Here is a 20455-nt window from a genome sequence, read left to right as displayed (position 1 = left end):
CTCGTAGACAAATATTTACTCAGGGCTGGGTGCCTAAGGGTGCAGAAGTGAAGACTTCAGGACAAACAAGCACCGACAGAGTGGCAGAGGTAAAGGGCCCTGTAAGGAAGCTGGTGTGGGTGGGAGTATGGTACGGAGGGGGGGCCTAGCCCGGGTGACTCTGCCTCCATTTTCAGAGGTGGCACTGGGGGCCAGGCGTGCTGTTCCCCAGCCGACCCGTCTGCTGGCCGCTATCATGCCGCACAGGGCAGAAGGGGCCAGGCTCCTAGGGCTGACCCCCAACTAGCCAGGGGAGCTGGCCTGCTCCCTCTGCATCTCAGGGTCCTCTCTCAGCTGTGAAATGGAGCAACAATTCCCCACGGGACTCGGTGCACACAGAACCGCTGACGCATGTGGAGAGCTTGGTGCTGCACCTGGCACACAGTGGGTGCTCTGCCTGGCACACAGTGGGCGCTCTACACATATGGTCCCTGTTGTTACTAAATGACAGGCCCGCAGTGGCCCTGCACAGTCCTAACTGCTCTCCTGGGACCCCACAACTCTTGCCTCATCCACCTTTCATAAGGGTTCGCACAGCCTCCTGGTCTTGCCCTCTTCAAAAAACACCCACATGAGCTCTCTAGGTCCCAGAGGGCTGGGCGGGCCCCACACTTCTCCGAGAGGCGCCCCTGCCCATCCCACTGCCCCAGCCTGCACGTTGGAGTGAGCGGTTGGGCAGCAACTCCTCTCTAAACTGCCGAGGGCAGCGGCCGTGTCTCCGCCATCTGTCACAGGGCCAGGCCTCTTGTGGGCTCAACCACTTGAGGAAGTAAGTGCTGGGCTTTGGGCCACATGGGCCTGGGACACAGGCTGAACTCCAACAAGTACTGGATGCTGGACGCCACTCCATCCTCTTAATCTCACCTGCCTCAGGTGTGTGTCAGCAGTAACTCGACAGACCCTTCGCCCAATCCTGCTCCGGGCTCCACCCTGCGCAGGTGGTGCTGGGGACACAGCACCCAAAACAGCTCCGGTCCCTGTCCACACGAGGCTCTCGGTCCAGTCGGGGAGACAGACCTGTTCCCAGGCGGTAACGACCCAGAGTGGGCAGGGCTGGGGCAAGAGAGCCCAGGAGAGCACCTAAGCTGGTCTGGGGGTCGGGGAGGGCTTCCTGGAGGAGGGGCTACCTAACAGCTGTGGTCAGGCGAGCCCTGGGACCGTGAGTCTCATTCGCCATCGCACTCCATGACATAACTCCACCTGGTACGTGGCAGGTGCTCTGCAGGTATCTGCTGAAGGTAAGAAAGGTGGGCAGGAGACCCTAGGAGGGCAAGGAGGAGGCAGCCAGGGAAAGGAGAGAACCGAGAGAGTTTACTGCATAAAGCTACACAGATCCATCAGCTGCAACCAGCAGCTCCACTCCCAGGTCTGGGCCCTGGAGAAAGTCTCGTTCACGTGCCAGGTAATGTAACCTTAGACCTGGAAAGAGCCCAAAGAGCCACCGGCAGCATGATGGACAATTTAACGCTCGGTCACACGGTGGAATGTTCTAGAGCACCTACCTATCTGTAGGAAACTGGGAAACGAGGTCGAGAGGAAAAGTGAGACCCAGGAGTCCACTCATGACACAATGCCGTTTTTATAAAACTCAAAAACGAGCGATACTAAACCCCATACTTTCCCGCATACACGCACAGTTACGAACTTAAACAAGAACGACGAGGCACGCGGACCCCGACATTCGGGATGGGAGGCAGGGAGCTGGCTCCGTGCTCGGCCCACCCGCCTACCTGGAGGCGAGCTAATGACCGATGCTCCCGTCCCTAAGCTGGGGAGTAGGCTCACAGGTCCTCATTATGTTACTTTAACTTACGTGCATGTTACGTATATAGTTCACATGCCAAGAAAAGAATATAATAACGATAATTTAAAAAGCAGAAGCGGGGACAAGAGTATTGCAGCAGAGGGACTAGAGCACGCAAAGCTCACAGGAGAGAGAGCTGACGGTGCCTCCAGAGCACTGAAGGTCACTGTCAGAGTCAAATGAAGCAAATGGGCGAGGGACCCAGCATGGGGCTGGGGGCACCAAGGTGCTTGAAAAGGTCCGCGAGTCACTCAGTAGCTCACTGCTTCCCATCACTGCCACCCGCCGAAGGCTCAGGTGGGCAATGGGCCAAGCTCAGGGAAGGGGTCCCCGAGAAAGTCGGTGCCCATCGAGGGATAACCAGCCCTGCCGGAACCAGGCGGGCTATTTCAGGCTGCTGGCCTCAGGCTTCCGGCGACGGGCGCCAGATGGCCAGCTGCACTCAGCGCTGGGGGAGCTCTCGTTTGAAATCTGAAAATCAAGTAACAGAGCTGTTTACCGGTCCAGCCCAGGGCTCCAGGGATGGGAACTGGGTGCCGGGAGCTTCTCGGTGCCCACCCTCACTTCCCTCACCTGCGAAGGGTCTGTTTGGGAACTAAAGGACATATTCATTCATTCATTCTCACCAAACACCCTGGACTGGGCAGGCAATGAACAACAGAACAGACCTGATCTTGCCCTGGGGAGTTATTGCTAGAAAGGCAGAAAAACAAGCACACAAACAAAAACGACACATTCTAAGAAAAACACTCTCACAGGAGAAATGGAGGCATGCAAATTTAGATTGGGCCGTAGTTAGGAAAGATCTATAAGATGAAAAATATATATTTTTTAAATTTACTTTTATTATGCTGACATTGGTTAATGAAATCCAGTAAATTTCGGGTGTACGAGAGAAAATATTTAAGCTGAGACCTAAAAGCTTAGAGTCAGAAGTTCCTTCCTTCCTTCCAATATTTCTCTGGTGCCCATTGTGTGCCAGATGCTATTCTAAATGCAGGGAACACGTGAGGCGAACTCCAGCTCCCAAGCTGCTCACACTGGGGAAGGGTGGAGCACGAGACAGTAAGTGGACGGAAACAAACAGCCACACAAAAGTTGGGCGAACCCTCCCAGGCAGAGGAAGGAGGCTGCGCAGAGGCCTGGCATGTGGGTGCTGGAGCGAAAGCCAGGGCTGGAGGGGTGCGTGAGCCGAGGCCAGGGCTGGAGGGGTGCGTGAGCCGAGGCAGGAGATGAGGGTGGGGCCGTGGCCCGCAGGGCCGGAGAATACAGATCAGGGAGCTACGGGGCGGGAGAAGAGCATATGATTAAAGGGACCCTCACACATGGGCTGCTGACGACCTGGTGGCCCTGCCATGAGAGGAGCCGGAGTCTGGATCCCTGGGACTCACTGAGCCACTGCAGCTGTGGCAGACTGATGTGTCAGGGACCTGGACAGGGCTGCCCCGGCCTCTGCCACCTTCTGCAAAGGAGCGCAATGTCAGTAAGGGACTGATGGGTCCTAGTCACACAATGAGGATTAAAGGGACCCAACCAGCTTCTGCAGGTTGCTCAGCAAAGAGTGGCTGCAGCTGTATTTACAGGGGACCCTCTCCGGAACTTGTTGTTGCTTCGCCTGGGCCTGCCTGCCACTATAGTGCCCCCACACTGCACTGCCAGCTGCCCGGGCTGGGGTAGGTGCGCCTTGCTACAGAGACCCAGTGAAAGAGCAAAGGAGAAAGCGATTCTTTTCAAAAAGGAAGGCGTCCTGCTCCCCTCCCCCTCCTTATCTGCAAGGCAAACGATAAACAAGGAAAATGATATCTGTACAAAAAAATTCCGAGAGTCAGTGTTTTCAAAGGAGGGGTCCTTACAAAAGGTCCCAAACCAAAAAGAGGCAAAGGGTATGAAAAAACAGCTCCCAAAAGTACGCAACGTGTTAACAATACACAGGTTAACTGCTAGTCAAAGGAATGCTCACTAAAACTGGACACCGTCTTGGCATAGAGACCCTCAAACGCAAGCATCATTCATCGATGAAGACAAAAATCAAGAGATACAACCGAGATATAGCTGAACATGGCTGCTTCCAATAGCGCGTGAACTGAAAACCCCTGGCAATTTTCGGGGGTGACTAGGAGAACAAAACTGGATAAAAAGTGAAATATATTTCGAAACAGTTTTCCGGAATGCTTTACCCTTCACGTCTGAGAGCCCTGGCAGAGTGTGGGGGCTCGCCTCTCCCCATCGCCCGTCTTCGTGTGCTCACTGTTTAACCGGCTGACTGGTAACCATCGGTCGTGTACATTTCTAAGTTCTTTTTGGCAGATGTGTTTTTTTTTAAACTTCCAAGTCTCGCCATGACTGTCAGCATGAAGCACTGGTTCCCCGACTGCTTATCTGCAACTCTTCAGCTCCGCTCCAACCTGAGACATACTTCTTTTTGGTGACTGTCACCACATACGATCCCATCGTACGAGTGTCTCTACACTGAATGATAACTACGGTCCCGGCAATCAGCCCGTCGCGCACGGCAGTAACATAAAAATCGTTTCAAGAGCAACAGGACTCAAGCTCAAGGCTCACAGTCCTGTGCAAGCACAGATGGTATCTGAGGCTTCAAAGGCGCCTTCCTACCAGCTGACCTGGTAAAAGCGCCTTCTAGGAATCTCTCCTGAGAAAGCTCCCTCTGATGAGCACAGGGCTGATGGGCGAGGATGAACGTCGCCACGTTATTTATGTAACCGGAGACTGGAAAGGACCTCCACGACAGCGTGGAAATGGCGAGAACAAATCACAATGGCCCAGTCATGTATTTTAATCGTGCTTTGTACAAAATGCAAAAATGAAGTGAAAACGGGATATACAACACGGTGCCCTCCCAGTCTGTTTTCATCTATCGGTGGCGATCTATCCAGCCACAGAGGAGAAGAGAAAGAAATGCTCTGGACTTTAACAATGAAAACGTGCCAGGTGGCGCGAATCACCCCTCCGATAAGAGCTGGCATCGAGAATATGTAGAGAACACTCACGATTGGATAACAGAAAGGCAGCCAATCCAATTTTTAAATGGACAAAGGATCTGAAAAGACACTTCCCCGGAGATGATACATGAAAAGATGCTCGATGTCATCAGCCGTCAGGAAAACGCGAATCATAGCCGCGGTGAGATCCCGCTTCACGCCCTCTAGGGCGGCCAGAAGCGAAAGGACAGACAGTGACAGGATGTGGACGAGAACCTCACGTGGGGCAGTGGCTTGGGAAACCGGCCTGGCAATCGATTAGATGGTTAAACGGCCACCATATGGCCATCACACGACCCAGTGGTTCCACTCCGAGAGAAATGAAAACACATGTCCACACAAGAATGTGTCCACTGATGTCCACAGCAGCATCACTCATAACAGCCAGAGTGGGAACGAGCCAAGCGCAAATCGGTGGATGACGGGATAAATAAAATGTGGGGTAGGCGCCCAAACGGCGGAACCACGCTCAGCCACGATGGGGAATGACAATGAGCATGAACTCTGAAGACTGCCCGCTAAGTGACAGGAGCCGGACGCGAAAGGCCACGTGTTACATGGCTCCACCTGTATGACATGTCCAGAGGCTGAAGAGACAGAAGGTGGACGAGTGGCTGCCTTGGTCCGACGGAAGGCGGAGGGGGGCAGGGCCTGGGGGTGACAGCTACGGGGCACAGGGTTTCTTTCGGGGGTGATGAAAATGTTCTAAAATTGACTGTGACGAGAGAAGTACAACTCTGCAAACTGAAAGCCAATGAGCTGCACACTTTGAATGTGCGAAATGTACTTGAATTGTATCTCAATAGAGCTGTTTTTAAAAAAATTCCAGATGGTGAAATTAACGAATAATTTTTTATTTTCTCCAGATTTTTCAACTTTTTTTTTCCCCCACCATGACCGGACCCTACTTTTTAAAGTCGGAAGAGAGTCGCGGTGGTGAGCCCCTCCTTCGGCTTCCGGGGTGACGCGCGCCCTTCTCGCCGGCTGCCTTCGCCAGCTCCGTGAGGGGTGCGGAGCAGACTCGCGCAGCACAAGCTCCCTCGGCTGTGTGGTGGGCTGGAGGCGGACCTCGGTTTCCCCAGAGCACATACCCTCTCTACGATGACCAACTTCACACGGCACGTCGGGGGGGGCGGGGGGCAGGTGCCCAAGAAGGCGGCTCTCTCCACCTGCCCTCCTGCAGGATGTGTCGCTCTGCCCCTCGAAGCTACAGAGGTGGCAGAAGACAGCGGCAGAGGCCCTGTCCCGGGCACCAGGCCGCTGTTCTCCGGCCTCATTTGTAAAACACGGCTGCCCCTCCAGCTCTGCAACCCAGGCTCTGGAGATGGGGAGGGGCCTGTGTCAGCCCTGGAGTCTCTCGGGTGGGTGGTCGTGGGCACAGGCATTCGGACCCAGCAGCTGCTGGGGGTGTAACAAGTCAGATGGGCGGCCCTGCCTTCCGGCGCCTGCTCCACCCACTGGGCTCCCTGGCCTGGGATGTCTTCCCCAGGACCAGACAGGGTCAGTGCTGTCGGATAGGGGCGCTCGAGGCAGGGTTCCCACGGAGGGCACTGCCTCTGGGCTCTGCCCGCAGCCATCCCCCCGACCTCCATCCTAATGGAATCTGACATTCACTGAGCACTTGCCCTGTGCCTAGAGCGGTGCTGGGGACACAGCAGTGACCAAGACAGCCCCAGCCCTGCCCTCCCAGGGTTCAGTCTCCACAGAGAAACGACCCAGAGTGGGCAGGGCTGGGGCAGGGGAACCCGGGAACCTGCAGATCCCGAGGGCTGAGCCCAGGCCCAGCAAGGAAGAAGGCCCCCAGGGAAGTGGCATTTCCTGGTCCCTTTGATCACAGCAGGGAAAGCTGGGGCAGGAAGCAAGAATCCAGGCCTGGGAAAGAAGGGGGCTACGGGACAAGGAGTGAGACGGAGGAAGGGGACGGAAGCCTGGGCTGGATGGCTGGACGCCACCGACACGCTCCCCCTCCCCCCGTGTGACACGCGTTGTTGTTGGGGGGACGGAGAATCAGGTCACCTGCCAGGAAGGCATATCAGTGACCAGAACCTGGGCTCTCTCAGCCCTACCCCATGACGGGGACGAGGTCCTAGACCCGCTCAGTTCCCCGAACGGTGCGTGTGACCTATGCAGAGACAGAAAGACACACGAGGTGGGAAAGGATCTTGGACACCATCTCGCTCGCTGCGCAGGGTGGCAGGCGGGGCCCTGGCCTACGACGGCACAGGGGGGCCTGTGCCCCAGCCTTCCAGCCCTGAACTCTGGCACTCCTCCAGGCTGGCCAGCTCGGGGGTCTGCCCAGCCCTGGGCCGCACAAGGGCAAGGCCTGCCTAGGACCTAACCTACCATACAAGCTCCTGCTCAGGGCCAGGCACAGCGCCACTTGGTGTGGGCCCCGGAGGGACAGTGGCACCACGCCAAACCAAAGCCACTCCCGCCCTCACGAAGCCTACAGTCTAGGGGCCAAGAGGGAATGTTGCAGGCCTGCAGATGAACAGCTCGCTGACCCCAACGAGGAAGCAGCTTCGTGGGCGGAGAGCAAAGGGTTGGCCGGAGCCGTGAGAGCCAGGCCTGCGTTCCACGACAGGGCGAGGGGAGGCCCTCGGACGTTCTAGGACTCGAAAGGAAGATACCGCACTTGAACCCAGGGAGAGCGTGGGGAAGGGTGATCCCAGCTGTGGTCAGTGAGGGTGGCAGGGGCCGGGCCACCAATCTGGTGCTGGGATCCTGGGCTGGATGTGAAAAGCAGCGGGGAGAGGGTCATGGCGTGTGGCTGGAAGCAGGGAGGACCGAGGTCTGCTCTCTGGAGAACGCAGAGGGAGCCCCAGGGCAGAAAGAGCAGCGAGGGCTCCGCCACCTGGCACAGGCAGCACGGAGCAGACGAAACAGGTGTGTGTCGGTGTGGCTGAATGAACAACTGATCCAGTGAACATCTTCCCCTTGCTCTCTTCACGGCCCCCAACCCTTCTGAGGGCCCAACCTGGGATGCTCGTTAGCAGACCCACTTCGCCCAGGGACCCTCGGGCACCTGAGCTTGTCAGAGGTCTGCCTCCTCCGGGGAGGCAGACGAAACGCGGTCCCTCGTGGAGCCTCTGGGTCCAGTGGGGAGAGATGGACGCAAACAAATAACAACAGTGTGAGGAGGCGTCATGGGAACCTGGGGAAGCACAGCGGCACTCTGGGGACTGGGGAGGGCCTTGCCGAGGTGACCTGGGGGAAGGGCCACCCGCCAGGCTCCAGGGTGCGGACTTTCTCCCGCGGTTCTGAAGGTGCAGAGCAGAGGGTGAGAACCATTCCTGCCGGTGGGACCACGGCTCCTCTCCCTACTATCTGTGTGGCCTTGGCACGCCCTGAGCCTCCGCTTGTCCCCTCTGGCTGCTGAGAAGACTGAGCATGCGAAGAGCTCAGGCCCGGAAGGGCTGCACAGACCACGAGCAGCTCCCACCACATGGTGACGGCAGCTGGCACCACACGAAGCCTGTGGCGAGTGGCAGGGTGGGTGTGAAGGTGGCACACGAGTCCGATCCCGGTGGGTTCTGACAGGGGCCGGCCCACCCGACCAGGGAGGACACTCCGGCTGGGACCCAACGAGGCCTCCAGAGCATCAGACCGCAGGGCTCCCAACCCAGGCTTCTGCTGGGAAGGGGGAGGGCGGCAGGCAAGTCACATGGGCCGAGCGGCTGTCAGCAGACACTTCCAAACACCACCCCCACCTTGAGGCACCAGCTCCGCACCAGCTGCAGAGAGCAAGGACGGGGATTAACTAACTGTAGAGTGCCTACTCTGTACCTCCATCCACCACCAATCCATCCAACGTGAGGGCCCGCAGAGTGCTGGGCGCCGAGAGGGGTTCTGGGGACACTGAGGGGAGACAAACTGCGATGGGCCCTGCCTTCCGAATTCGGGGATACGTATCCAAAGCACGATGGATGTCTACCACTCCTGTGGGCATCCCCTCTGCACGCGAACGAAAACACCAACTCCATTCTGGAGCCCCACCTGGGCTCAGCCAGAGGGGCTGCCCTGACTCCGGTCCAGCTGCCAAAGGTGCCACGGGCGGCCCCAACACCAGCAGCGTCGCGGCTGTGGGGGGCAGTGGCGTCTGGGACCCAGGCCTTCTCACCAGACCTGCTCCGCGCTGGAGTCCGGGTGTGCTCCCAGACGCAAAGGCCTGGCTCCTCCCAGGGAGCTGGGAGGCTCTGAAACTCACTCATCCGCCCTAACGGCCTCACGCACGGGGACTGTGCGGCATGGGGAGCTTTGGGGACATGCCCACATTCGCACGGCTGAATTCACACCTGGGCAGAGGGCTCGCCTAGCCCCCCCCCAGCCCAGCGGGGCAGGACTGTCCTTCCTTTCAGAGAGGAGGGAGCCAGGGCAGGCTCATGGCGGGGACGTGATCTCATTCAACTGTACCAGGCCCTTCCTGAGTGCCTGCCGTGGCTACCAACGGCTCCCATCGCTTTCCAAGTGCGGAATCGATCCCCACACAAATGGGGGTCCTGAAGCGGCAAAGCTGAGAGACTCGCCTTGGGCAGAGCTGGATGGGCACCTGTGGGCCCCAAGCTGCCCCTCATGTCACCATCACTTCACAGATTCAGGGACAAGGCCCGCAGGGCTCCGTGGTCTCCTACTGGAAACCCTGGGGCCAGGTGTGCTCTGAACTTCAGAATTCTCTGGATTTCACACTAGTGATAGACACCTATATTATGCTAAGATACCAGCAAGGTCTGGGACTGTTTTTATTGCTTTCTGGATCTGGAAAATGTGGGACGTGAAGGGCCCGCACAGGTGAAGCCACTTGCTGAGGTCACATGGGGACCTGACCGCACAGCCCACGTGGTGCCCACCACCCCACCCAAGGGCAGGATGAACTGACGGGGGAGAGGAGAGAATGGACACAGGAAAATTATCACCTGAGAAATGTCACAGAAAACACCAGCGATGGCAAAACCTTCTGGTGGGGGGACGGGAAGCGGGGGACGGTCTGGCTAAACCTGGTGGATAAATCGATGAAGTCAAATGTCAGCTCTTAGCCAACACAGGGTCACACAGCCCAGAGCCCGCAGGCTCCTGGCCTCGGTCTCGTCCCCTTCAGGCCACCCCCCAGAGGTTGTTAAAAACACCAGACATGCCCCTTCTTCGAACCCTCTGTGGGCCCCCTGCCCCTCACGCTAACGCGGCCCGCAAGGCCCCACCAGGCAGGCGGCCTCTCCACCTTCTCCAGCTCACTTCTGACCCTCCCACCTTCACCCCGACTCCCCACGCCCGAGACCGGCTCTCCTCTGCTCCCCGGATGTGCCCCGCTCGCTCTCTCTACCTGCGAGGCTTCGCACACCCTCCAGCTGCTCCTCACCTGGCAACTCCTATGACTTTAGACCCCACGGCCCTTCCTCCAGGAGGCCGCATCCACCCTGCTCACCTGCGCACACCCCGTCAGCTCCCCCTAATCAGAGTCCCGCCCGTCTGATTAGAACTGTTGACGGTGTGTTTCCTTCACTCGACTGTGATCTCCACAGAGCTGGGGACTGGGCCTGTCTTCGTCCTCGACCCCCACACTTGGCATGGCCACACCCTGCTCAATGAACGGCTGGTCACAGGATCGAAGTTGCAAATTCAGGCAGGAGGTACTGAGCCCCTCCCTACCTCACACTGGCCCTGTGATGCAGGAAGAATTCAGGCCAAGGGTCGGAAGGACCCCATGCTGAGGACAGGGGAGCAGCCCGACCTCCCGGGACACCTGTCCGAGAACCATGGGGAAACCTCCCCGAATGCCTACTGAACCAGGCCCTTAACTCCATCTGTTTCTCATCCCTGCCACGACCCTGCCAGGCCAGAATCGTCGCCTCCATTTGATAAAGGGTTATGGGTTATAGGTGAAGAAAGTACACAGCACATAGACCGAATGCAGCAATCCGCCCACGTGCACGCAGCCAGTACATGGGGCCAAGGGAGCAGGCTCGAGCCAGACTGCCTGGGTCCGAATCCCGGCTCGACCGCCTACTGGCTCGGTGACCACAGGTAAGTTACATCACCTCTCTGTGCCTCCACTTCCTCATCAGCAAACTGCAAAGAACAAGCCTACCTCTTGGGGTGGGTGTGAGATTTAGCTGAGATAATACATTAAAGGCACTCAGCCCAGTGATGGGCACATGGAAGGCAATGAGCGGTGACTGTCAAGGTCATGCACAGAGCAGGGACTTCGAACCAGGCCCGTCTACTCTACACCCTGAATCTCTGCAGTTACCTTGTCAGACATTTTAACGCCCACCTCACAATTTGCTCCAAAACCCATCTGAGGTCAACCCCTGCCAACCCTGAACCGAGGGCGGGAAGCCAGGCTTGGGACTGAGTGCTGACAGGCTAAGCCAGCTGTGAGAACCACCTGGGAGCTGAGAAACAGACTCCCTGCCCCATCCCCAGAGGCTGCCTTTCACAGCCAGTCCAGCCGGGGGCACCTGGCTCTACGGTTCTTAATGCTTTTGGAGCCAAAACACTGATGGTGGCCGCCACACCTCGCTCCCAGAACACACACGAGCACCTCCACCGACTCACTCGATGCCTCTCCCCTGAGTGCCTACCGTGTGTTGGATGCGCGTGCTCTTTCTAAGGGCTCAGGATGGTGCCAGGCCCTTCTGTGGACCTGAGAAAGGGCCCAGGCTGGATTATCTACTCCCAAGAGCTTTCTCCTGAATGCCACCATGGGGGAAAACCTCAGTCCTCTGACAGCCAGCCAGCGCCTGAGCCCTCTCGTGCGCCAGACCGAGGTCACAGAGGTGACGTGCAGTCTTTGCCCTTGAAGAGGGAAATACGATGCCTATACAAACCGAGAGCTGGAGGTGGAAAGAATGAGGGCAGCCTGCCTGAGTCTGAGTGTGCAGGGGCCTGGCCTGGCAGAGCAGGCTGTCACCCCACCGCACCCCCGTGGGGTCACGTCCCGACAGGGCGACGGCCCACTCTAGAGCAGACGAAGGCTCGGGGAGGAACTGAAGCTTCTCCAAAGTCATCGGTTGGTATCTGGAGAGGCTGGGACTAACACCTTTAGTCAAGAATCTCAGTGTCCTCGAAGCCTCTCAGGCCAGTGGGACAAAACATGCTGATTTCGGTTCAGCTCAGCGAGGCTGGGCAACTTGCCCACTGTCACCCAGCTCTTAACAGCCAGGATCAGGCCTGGCGGGGGCACTGGTCTGAGAGGATTAGGAATGCGAGGGACAGACAGGAGGGTTTAACCAGGGAGACATGGGGGGGCTGGGGGGGGGGGGGGGGGGCAGGGCACAATGCACTGCCTGGCACAAGTGAAACACACACACTAAGGGCCAGGGGCTGTAGGTCCCAACTGGCAATGACAGGAAAGGCAAGGGAGACATCTGAGTGCTAATCCTCGCTGTCACCCTGTGAGGAGGTACTGTCAACTGCACTTTATAAACAGAAAACTCGTGGACAGAGAACAACTGCCCGAAGTCGCATGGCAGAGCCCATGCGCCAGCGCTGGCAGGAGGTGGTGGAGTTGGGCCCAGATGGGAATGTGGGCAAAAGCATCGAAGCCACCACCATGACCCCGCCAACCCAGCAACACCGCCACAGGTCAAGCAGCCACTTAACCAAGGGGCTGTCCCCACTACCCACGGGCCACTTCTGCCCAGCCAGGCAGTGTCAAGGGCTAAACCTGCAGTGCAGGTTTCAATGAGAACAAACGGCATGGCATTTCCACCCTCTCTGGTCACCAAGGCCACTGTCCCCACCACCCCTTCCACACCCCCCAAGCTCAGGTGGCCAGAGGTGGCTGCACCTTTGGGCCCCTTTGCCTTGCAGACATCTCCACTTTACATCGGGAATTTCCTGGTGGGCAGTACCCCCCTCCCCCACCCCACCACTGACTCTCGGGTGGGAGGTCAGGGAATGGGGAATGAGTCACTGGCAGCACTGGACCGAGGGGGAGACGAGCCTCCCAGACTGTGGTTGTGTCACATGCTTCCTGACGCCTGCCTTGCAAACCCCACGTCTCCTCCCCACATAGCGTGCAACTGCACTGGGAAGACAGCTGAGCCCTGGGTCATTCTTGCAGTTTGGCCCGGAAGGGTTCCTGGAACAAGCTGGCCTTGGCCCTCAGAAGAGCTGGGACCGTAGGCCTACCACCACGGGGGCGGGGGGGAGGGGAGTGCAGCCAGCTAGCCCCTCCTCTGCTGTGCCCACTTCCACCCCCGCCCCAGGGAGCGCAGAGCTCATGTGTGCCCAGCCTGGCCACTCACAATTCCCACCCCTCCCCGTCCCCAAGCTTCACTTCCCAGTCACAAGCAAGCGGGCAGGCTCATCCCATCCGCTCAAACATCTGGGTGGTCAGCAGGGCACTGATGACTATTTCACAGATGAGGGAACAAACAAGCTCAGCGAGGAGTCCCTTGCCGGAGGCCACAGCAGGCCGCTGGCAGCGCACTCTGGCCAGATGGGTCTCAGGTCTGGCCTGGACTCACCCTCCCACAACGGTTGCACGCATGCCCACTAGTGCTCATCAGCCATGACCACTGCATGCTCTTCGAGGGGCCAAGGACAGACGATGTCTGCTATCCCGTTCTGGTAAGGGGAGAGACCCCCAACGTGAAGGCAAACACCATGACATCAGACGGCCATTTGTGCAACGGGGAAACGCGGAAGGCCCTAAAACCGTGTGAGACGGGAGAGGAGGTCCCTGTGCTCGCTGGGAGGCCTGGGATGCTCTCTCGCAACCTCCTTCCTCCAGGAAGTCCCCAACACGTGACCTCTGGCGAGGCGTGAGGACGGACAGCCCCAGGGCTCCCAGCCCTCCTCCAGCCCAGCCAGAGGCTCTGTCTCCCTGGTACCGCTTTCTCCCCACGGGGGTCGCCCCTGCACCTCCCGGCCTAGGCCACTGCTCCATCTGAGACGGAAGAACAGCTTCGAATGACGGTTCTCCCGATTCGAACCTGCCAACTCCTCCCTCACCCTCGACCTTGGAGTCATGTCACCACGGCAGGCCTCAGAACGACTCCTCCATCATCCTTCCCACTGGGTCCGCAGCTCAAAGGACACCTGCTGTGGGTGCTTTCCCGCGGCCCAACTCCAGCAAAGCTTCCGCCCTCTCCTCCAAGGCCATCGACTCCTCCCTGCAGCCCCCGCCCTTTGGCCTCTCAACCAGGTAGCCCCTTCGCCCAGCCAGGTAGCCCCTTCGCCCAGCCAGGTAGCCCCTTCCTCTCCTACGGCCTGGCAAGCCTCCGCCTCGCTGGTCCCAGGCCGGCCGACACCTCCACTGTCCTCCCCAGGCACAGAGGCTAGCCACCTGCTCCTCAGCTTTGACAGGCCCTCCAATTTCGTGTCCTGCAAATCTCATTGTCCAAACTCGCCCACTTCACCAAGGCCCCCCTTCCCCTGGGCCCAGGATCACCCAACTCCTTCACTGCCAGGCCAACTCCGCCACCCTCTTCCCAGCAGAGACCGACCAACTCTCCCAGCCCATAACTTGACCCGTTTCTCCATGGCATCGCCTCTCCACCTCAAACCCACTGACTCCTCCCGAGTGTGAGTCCTGACCAGTCCTTGCAGTCCCCCTCTCGACCCCCAAGGACGAGGGACGCCCCCAGCCGGTAAGCGCGCGCCACCTCCACCCCAGGGCAGACCAATCAGCGGCCGTCGTCTCGGCCCCTCCCAGTCCTCTCAAACTCCTCCGCTGCCCGTGCAACACGAACAAAAGCGAATCTGTCTGGGGAACAGCAGCTGCTATTTATGTGGCAGGAACTTACAAGGACTATCTTATTTAATCCTCGCGACTACCTCATGGTAGAAATTAGCACCTCCATTTGCAAAGAAAGAAACGGCAGGCTTGGAGAGGAGAAATGGCTTGCTCGAAGCCAGACAGCTGGTTGCGCACAGCCGCTCCTCTGAGAACCTGCAGACCAGAAACTTTACCCGACCCCACTCTGTGCCCAACTCTCCAACTGCCCCGCCGCGACCCTCCGGCCCGCAAACCGCCCATCTTCCCTCCCCCTCGCCCCAGGCTCACTGACCACCATCTCTGCCTCTCTTCTGGAAGCTTGTGAAGCAGAAACAACCAGGCCCCAACCCCATGAGCCAACTCTTCTAGACTGGCCCCCAAAACGACCAGTATCACCGAATATCACCCCTAAAATGACCAACAATAACCGCGACTTCACGAAGGCTCATCCTGGCCAATCACGTTTCATATACAATCTTAATTAGTCCTCTCTTAAGCCCTGTGGCATAAGTATCATCGCACACTTTACAGATGGGAAAACTGAGGCTCAGAGGAGTTACGTAACCAGCCTGGGGTCACGAAGTGGGTAAATGGGAGTCAGGATTTGAACTTGAGCCTCTGCTCTTCAGCAGCCTCCTCTGCCTGTTCAGGCCTTTCCCCCTTCCTGCTCTGAACTCCGTGGAATGGATCCGTGCTACAGCCAGGGCCCACGCTGACTCTCCCCTTCCTCAGCCCCGGTCTCCCAAACCCTCCAAGCCCAAAGTGACCACCTATCCCTGAGGCCTAGAGCCCAAACACTTGGCTGGCTCCCAACGCCAAGAATTGTAAACTAACCCCCAGCTCTTTAACAATAACCAGCCACACTGGCATTTATGGTGGGTTCCCTGCGTGTTCAGCTTCCAGTTACCATGTTTCCCACTCGCAGGGCAAAGCCACCAACTCCTCCACTGCCCACAGACTAGCAAGTCCCTCCTCTTTCCCCAGGGCCAGCGGACCAACTTCTACACGGAGCCAAGAGCAGTGTGCTCCCTCTCTTCGTGGGCTCCATCTCAGCAAGACTGATAAGACTTCTCCAGCTCAGGAACAGACTCAATGCTGCCATCCGTCTCCGGAGGACGTCCCACCTCCCCAGCCCTATGTGCAAAACGCTCCTCCGGCTGCCCTTTCAGTCCCAAGAGTGACCTGCCCTTCTCCAGGGGACCTATAATCATCCATGAATCTGCTTCCTCTCCCAACACCTCGAGCCACCGAACTTCTTCAATGTCCTCATTTCTACTGACCAGCAACTCCAATTCCCCAACTCTTTCTCAGGGGTAAAAAAAAAAAAAGATCCTTCTGTAGCCAAGCCCCAAGATCGCTTGGCTCCTGAATGACTGATAATGTTCTGCTTCCCTTTTGGGGGAGAAGAGGAGGCATGCAGTGACTTTTCTTCTTCTTACTGCCAAGATCTAACACCTCCTCTATCTCACCCACCCCCAGCTGACCACCACCTCTGCTCCTTTTCTGGGAGTTTGTTTACCTTGCCTCCCTCTTCCAAACCCCAGGATTTACCCACTCTACAGCCACAGTCCACGTTTTTTCCAATGCCTCCTTTAGCCAAGAAAGTAGGCAACATGGCTACTCTTTGTTCAAAGGCTCGCGGACCAGGAACTTACACTTCTTTCCATCCCCGGGCCCATCAAACTCCTCCAACCGCCCTTTCGGCGCCAATGGTGACCCATTCTTCCTCCCCTGACTGCTCTCTGTCCTCTGGGGGAACTCTGAACTCAAAGGCTACCGCCTTCCCAATCTCCCAAGCCACCAAACTTCTTTAATTGCTCATCTTTTTAATTCTTAAAACGATCACATTCAGCATCCCTTGGGGCGGGGAGGGGGTGAGCATAAACTAGCTACTTTTCACCTTTCCCTACCCAAGAGCCACCCCCTAACACTATCCAGCTCTAAACTGACGACCGCCTCCTTAAATCATCACTAGGTGCAACTTATTGAGCACCACCTCCGTACTGGGCGCTGCACCAACTCCCAAGACCCCCGCGAGCCCGCCCCCGCGCCCCAGCTGTAGCTACCGTGTCTCCAGGGGTCTTTGGGCTCCACTGCTCCGGACACGATATCCTCGTCGGAGGGGAACGTGACGCGCTTGGCCGCAGCCTTGAGGCGCCCGTCGGCCGGGGGCGATGCGGGACTGGGAGACCGGGCCTCGGCGGGGGCCTCCTCGGCGTCGCCGTCCGCGCCCGGCCCGGGCGGCGCCTCCTGCGGCGGGATCTCCATCGCCGCCGCCGCCGCCTCACGGGGGCCCCGGGGACATGCCCCGGGCCCCGGACTTGTCTCTCCCGGCCCGCCCGCCGTCCCGGGGCATGGGCAACGCCGCCGCTTCAGGAGCCGCCTCCGTCCGCTCTCCTGGTCGTCGTAGTCGTCGCCGCCGGGAGCCCCAACGCGCCTCCCCCGAGCCCCGCGCGCCTGCTCGTTCGCAGCCGCACTTTCGTTAAGGGCTGGTGAGCCCGCCACGTACCAAGCAAAGCAGAAAATCGCTTCGAGCTATTCGCAGGTAGAGCTGCCTCGTGGGTTGCTGAAAGGGGGAACAGAAGGCAGCAACAGCCACGGGAAAAAGAAACGTGAGCCCCGAATCTGCAGAGCCGGAACTGCAGAACGGGAGGGGCGGGGCGAGGTGGACGCCGTCTCCCGGAGCAGCGCGCACGCGCGAACCTGAGCCGCCCCCACCGCGCCGCCCCGCCCCGCCTCCACCTAGATAACTGAGCTCCAGGTTCGCACACATTCGTCACGAGCTCAGGCGACGGAAAAGGGAGTGGAGTTGATAGGAATAGAAAACATCTGCTTGGCGGCGCTAGGCCAGCTGATAAGGAGAGAGGTAAAGGGGTGGAGAACTGGAAAGGAAAGGCGTTAGGAGCCGGTTGAATATATGAATACGGGCGGTGGATGCTGACAAGAGAGATCCTGTACCTGGAGACGAAGCTTATGCCCCCTTGCTAGTCTCTAGCCTTCCGCTTGCAGACTGCAGTTTCATCAATAATTCTCTGTATTCGGATAGCGTTGTATAAGATACAACTTAAATGTATAAACTAAAATAAATATGAGCCCATACGGACTATCACAGCCAAAAGCAAGGGACGAATCTGCCAACCAAAATACTGGGCTATGGAGCAGGTAAATCACCGAGCCAGGAGCGAATCAGCGCCTCAAGCCACGCCCCCGTAGTCCCCGTCCCTACCCGGACTCATGTGAATCACTTAATTTTCGCCTCCGCACTTTCGCCATTTTTTCCCAGCCCCTCCAGCAACTTGGGGTGGGGGAGGCGGGACTAAAGCCAAAAAAGGGAACTTGGGGCGGACCGAGCGACGTCGTTGCCAAGGCAACTCGAGAGCTAGGCCAGGGACTCGCCGGAGGTGGCGTTGTGAATGGACTTGAGAGCTGAGACTTTCCGCTTGCCTTCGACAGCATCCGCCGCCGCACTTTCGTGACTGAAGACGAAGCAAATCTCACCTGTATAATGGAATCTTCACTTACATTCTGAAGTTGATGGGAGTACAAGGGGAGCAGAAATTACTTTTCAAAGCAAATCTGCTTATAGCCTATTAGTGACGGGGCTGAGTGAAGCGAGTTATATGGACGACCATACCACACAGCTGGAGCGAAATGAAGAGGTGAAGCTTCACCCTAACCCCTAATACTCAGCCTTTTTTTTCTCAATGGCGCCGCGCGGTGTCCTCCCCCTCCCCACGCGGGCTGGGAAGCGAATCTACGGTGGAGTGCACGGCCACACAACCCAGCGTGATCCCTGCCCACCCAATAAAGAAATCTGAGTCCAAATCATCCAGGCCTAGCACCCAGATCGCCCCAGCCATTCCGGGAGACTAGGGGCGCCTTTTGATGTGTCCTCTCCTTCTTGGCCCAGCTCCACCGGGTTCAGTCTTTGGACGGCTATCCTTCCACCCCCTAAATCTGGCTTCATCCATGTAGGGTACACTTTAAAAAAAAAGGCGAATTTCTTGGAATAATAATTGATTCTTTGGCAGGGGGGTGTGTTGGGGAGCATGTTCACAGTGGCTGAACTTTGCAACTTCTATGATAAACAATTTCCCACTCTGCAATTTGCCTTTATTCCAACTGACTGCCACCTCCCTCTCCATACACCGCCCCCCCAGTCTTTAGAAACTGGCACGAGGTCCACATTTCTTACAGTCCAGAATTCTGTGAGGTAGAGCAGTCTTTTCAATGGGATCCAGAACTCGTAGGGTTGCAGAATTTTACTGACCAGACCCCGGAGGTCCCAAAAAGCCAGGGTTGCTTGGAGCTTGGCTCAAAATTCTAAGGGAGTTCCAAACTTTAGGAGGCCCAGAGATCTGAACAGTTGGAGGCCTGGGAATCTGTGGCCAGGCCTAATGCAGAAGGTGACCACGACAGTGTCTTTAGAGCTTGAAGGTGTATGCAATAATATCACTACAGCGGAGCAGTGCCTCAGCCTGCACACCTATCGGAGTCTGCAACTGTGACACGTAGAAGTTGGCCACGTCCAGGTCGGTGGCTCCAAAGTGGGCAGTCACGTGCACACCCTCGTGCAAGGTGAAGCTGACCTGGCGACCCACCATGGCCAGCAGGCTACGGAGGTAGCGCTCCCGCAGGGCAGCTCGGGCCCGCTGCTCCTGGAATTCCCGACATTCGTAAATTATGGGAGACTCCAGGGTTTCAAGAACCTCTGGCTTCAGGGGGGCCCTGCGTCCATCGGGGGCAAAGCCTCGGCTCAAGCCATCAGGGCCCCGGGGGAGCCGGAGCACAGGCACAGGACTGGTTAGCGGAGTCTGCATCGTCCCGGCTGTTGGGTGAAGAAGAATAGGGAGCCATTACATGGGGAAGTGGGAAAACAGCAAGAGGGGGGACTGGGGACTGGGCGCCCGGGCTTGTCTACCGCCTCTCCCCTTAAGCCTGTCCAGAACATGACTCCTGACCACCTCCCACTCCTGAAATCTGCACCATCTCTGCACCAGTCCCTACTTCCCGGGAACTGACACCACCATTCGTGAGGCCCAGGAGAGCAGGGACTTTCGTCTGCTTTTGTCATAGCTTTATCCCCAGTTCCTGGCCATAAATATACGCTGAAAGAATCAACCCCTGCCTCTTCTTTCTCACCCACAGCCCACCCAATCCATCAGGGAATGCTATCTCCCAGATAAACTCCTCACACAGGGGCCAGCTTAAAAGGGCTCCGACTGGCCAAATCTGGAATGATCTGAACATTAAAATAATGATAATGACAGATTACAACCCATCGGATAAAATAGAAATCCACGAGTCTATGCTTATTATAAATAAACAAATACATAAAGGAGAAGGAAAATTCTTCCTTACTGTAGAGTGGCAGCTAAAATCATTAATGGATACTAGAACTTGTGGAGGAACGTCTGATGAGGTCCAGGATATCTACGGACCTACGGACCTGAAGTACCTCCTCACAAGATATTCATTGTAAAGAGTAACTTTATAGTGGAGAAACCTAGCAGACTCCATCGCTTAGGCATCAAAGCCACCATGTGCAGTAATGGAACAGACACCATGTGCCTCCTGAAGTGATGCTCAGAGGGCAAGACACAGGTGTGTGGTGTTCCTACGCAGAATGGATTACCTAAATCCAATCACGAGGGACAATCCCGTCTAATCGATCTAATCAAATTGAGGGACATTCTACAAAAAAATGTACCTAAATTCTTCAAAAATGTCAAGGTCATAAAAAATAAAGAAAGGCTGTGTGTTGGAGGGGTATATATATATATATATAAAATTTTTTTTTTTTTCCCCCACAACCTAACACTTCTCACTCTCTTAACTGCTAATATCTTGGTCCAGCCACTGTCACTTCCTGCCTGGACTATTCAAGTC

At 57.2% G+C, this 20455-nt stretch overlaps 2 protein-coding genes across 4 annotated transcripts in view; both read right to left on the bottom strand.

Annotated features, from left to right (window-relative positions):
* The window catches only part of PPP1R37 (protein phosphatase 1 regulatory subunit 37), a 39480-nt gene extending 22502 nt beyond the window's left edge, over nt 1–16978 (bottom strand). For both annotated transcript variants that reach the window (XR_005653578.1, XM_039866176.1), the window contains exon 1: nt 16633–16978. Coding sequence is in view for 1 of the 2 variants with exons in the window: in XM_039866176.1 (XP_039722110.1) it covers nt 16633–16834 (202 nt within the window). In the remaining variant the exon portion in view is untranslated. The remainder of the gene's footprint in view (nt 1–16632) is intronic.
* Nucleotides 16979–18657: 1679 nt separating this feature from the next.
* GEMIN7 (gem nuclear organelle associated protein 7) overlaps nt 18658–20455 on the bottom strand; it is a 9466-nt gene continuing 7668 nt past the window's right edge. For both annotated transcript variants that reach the window (XM_039866188.1, XM_039866187.1), the window contains exon 4: nt 18658–19394. In XM_039866188.1, coding sequence (XP_039722122.1) covers nt 18991–19386 — 396 coding nt within the window. In that variant the 5' untranslated portion in view covers nt 19387–19394 and the 3' untranslated portion in view covers nt 18658–18990. The remainder of the gene's footprint in view (nt 19395–20455) is intronic.

Source organism: Pteropus medius, unplaced genomic scaffold (assembly GCF_902729225.1).
Source record: "Pteropus medius unplaced genomic scaffold, Ma_sr-lr_union100, whole genome shotgun sequence".
Classification (NCBI taxonomy): Eukaryota; Metazoa; Chordata; class Mammalia; order Chiroptera; family Pteropodidae; genus Pteropus; species Pteropus medius.
Note: the sequence above shows the minus strand (reverse complement) of the source record. Positions and strands in the feature narration are given on the sequence as shown.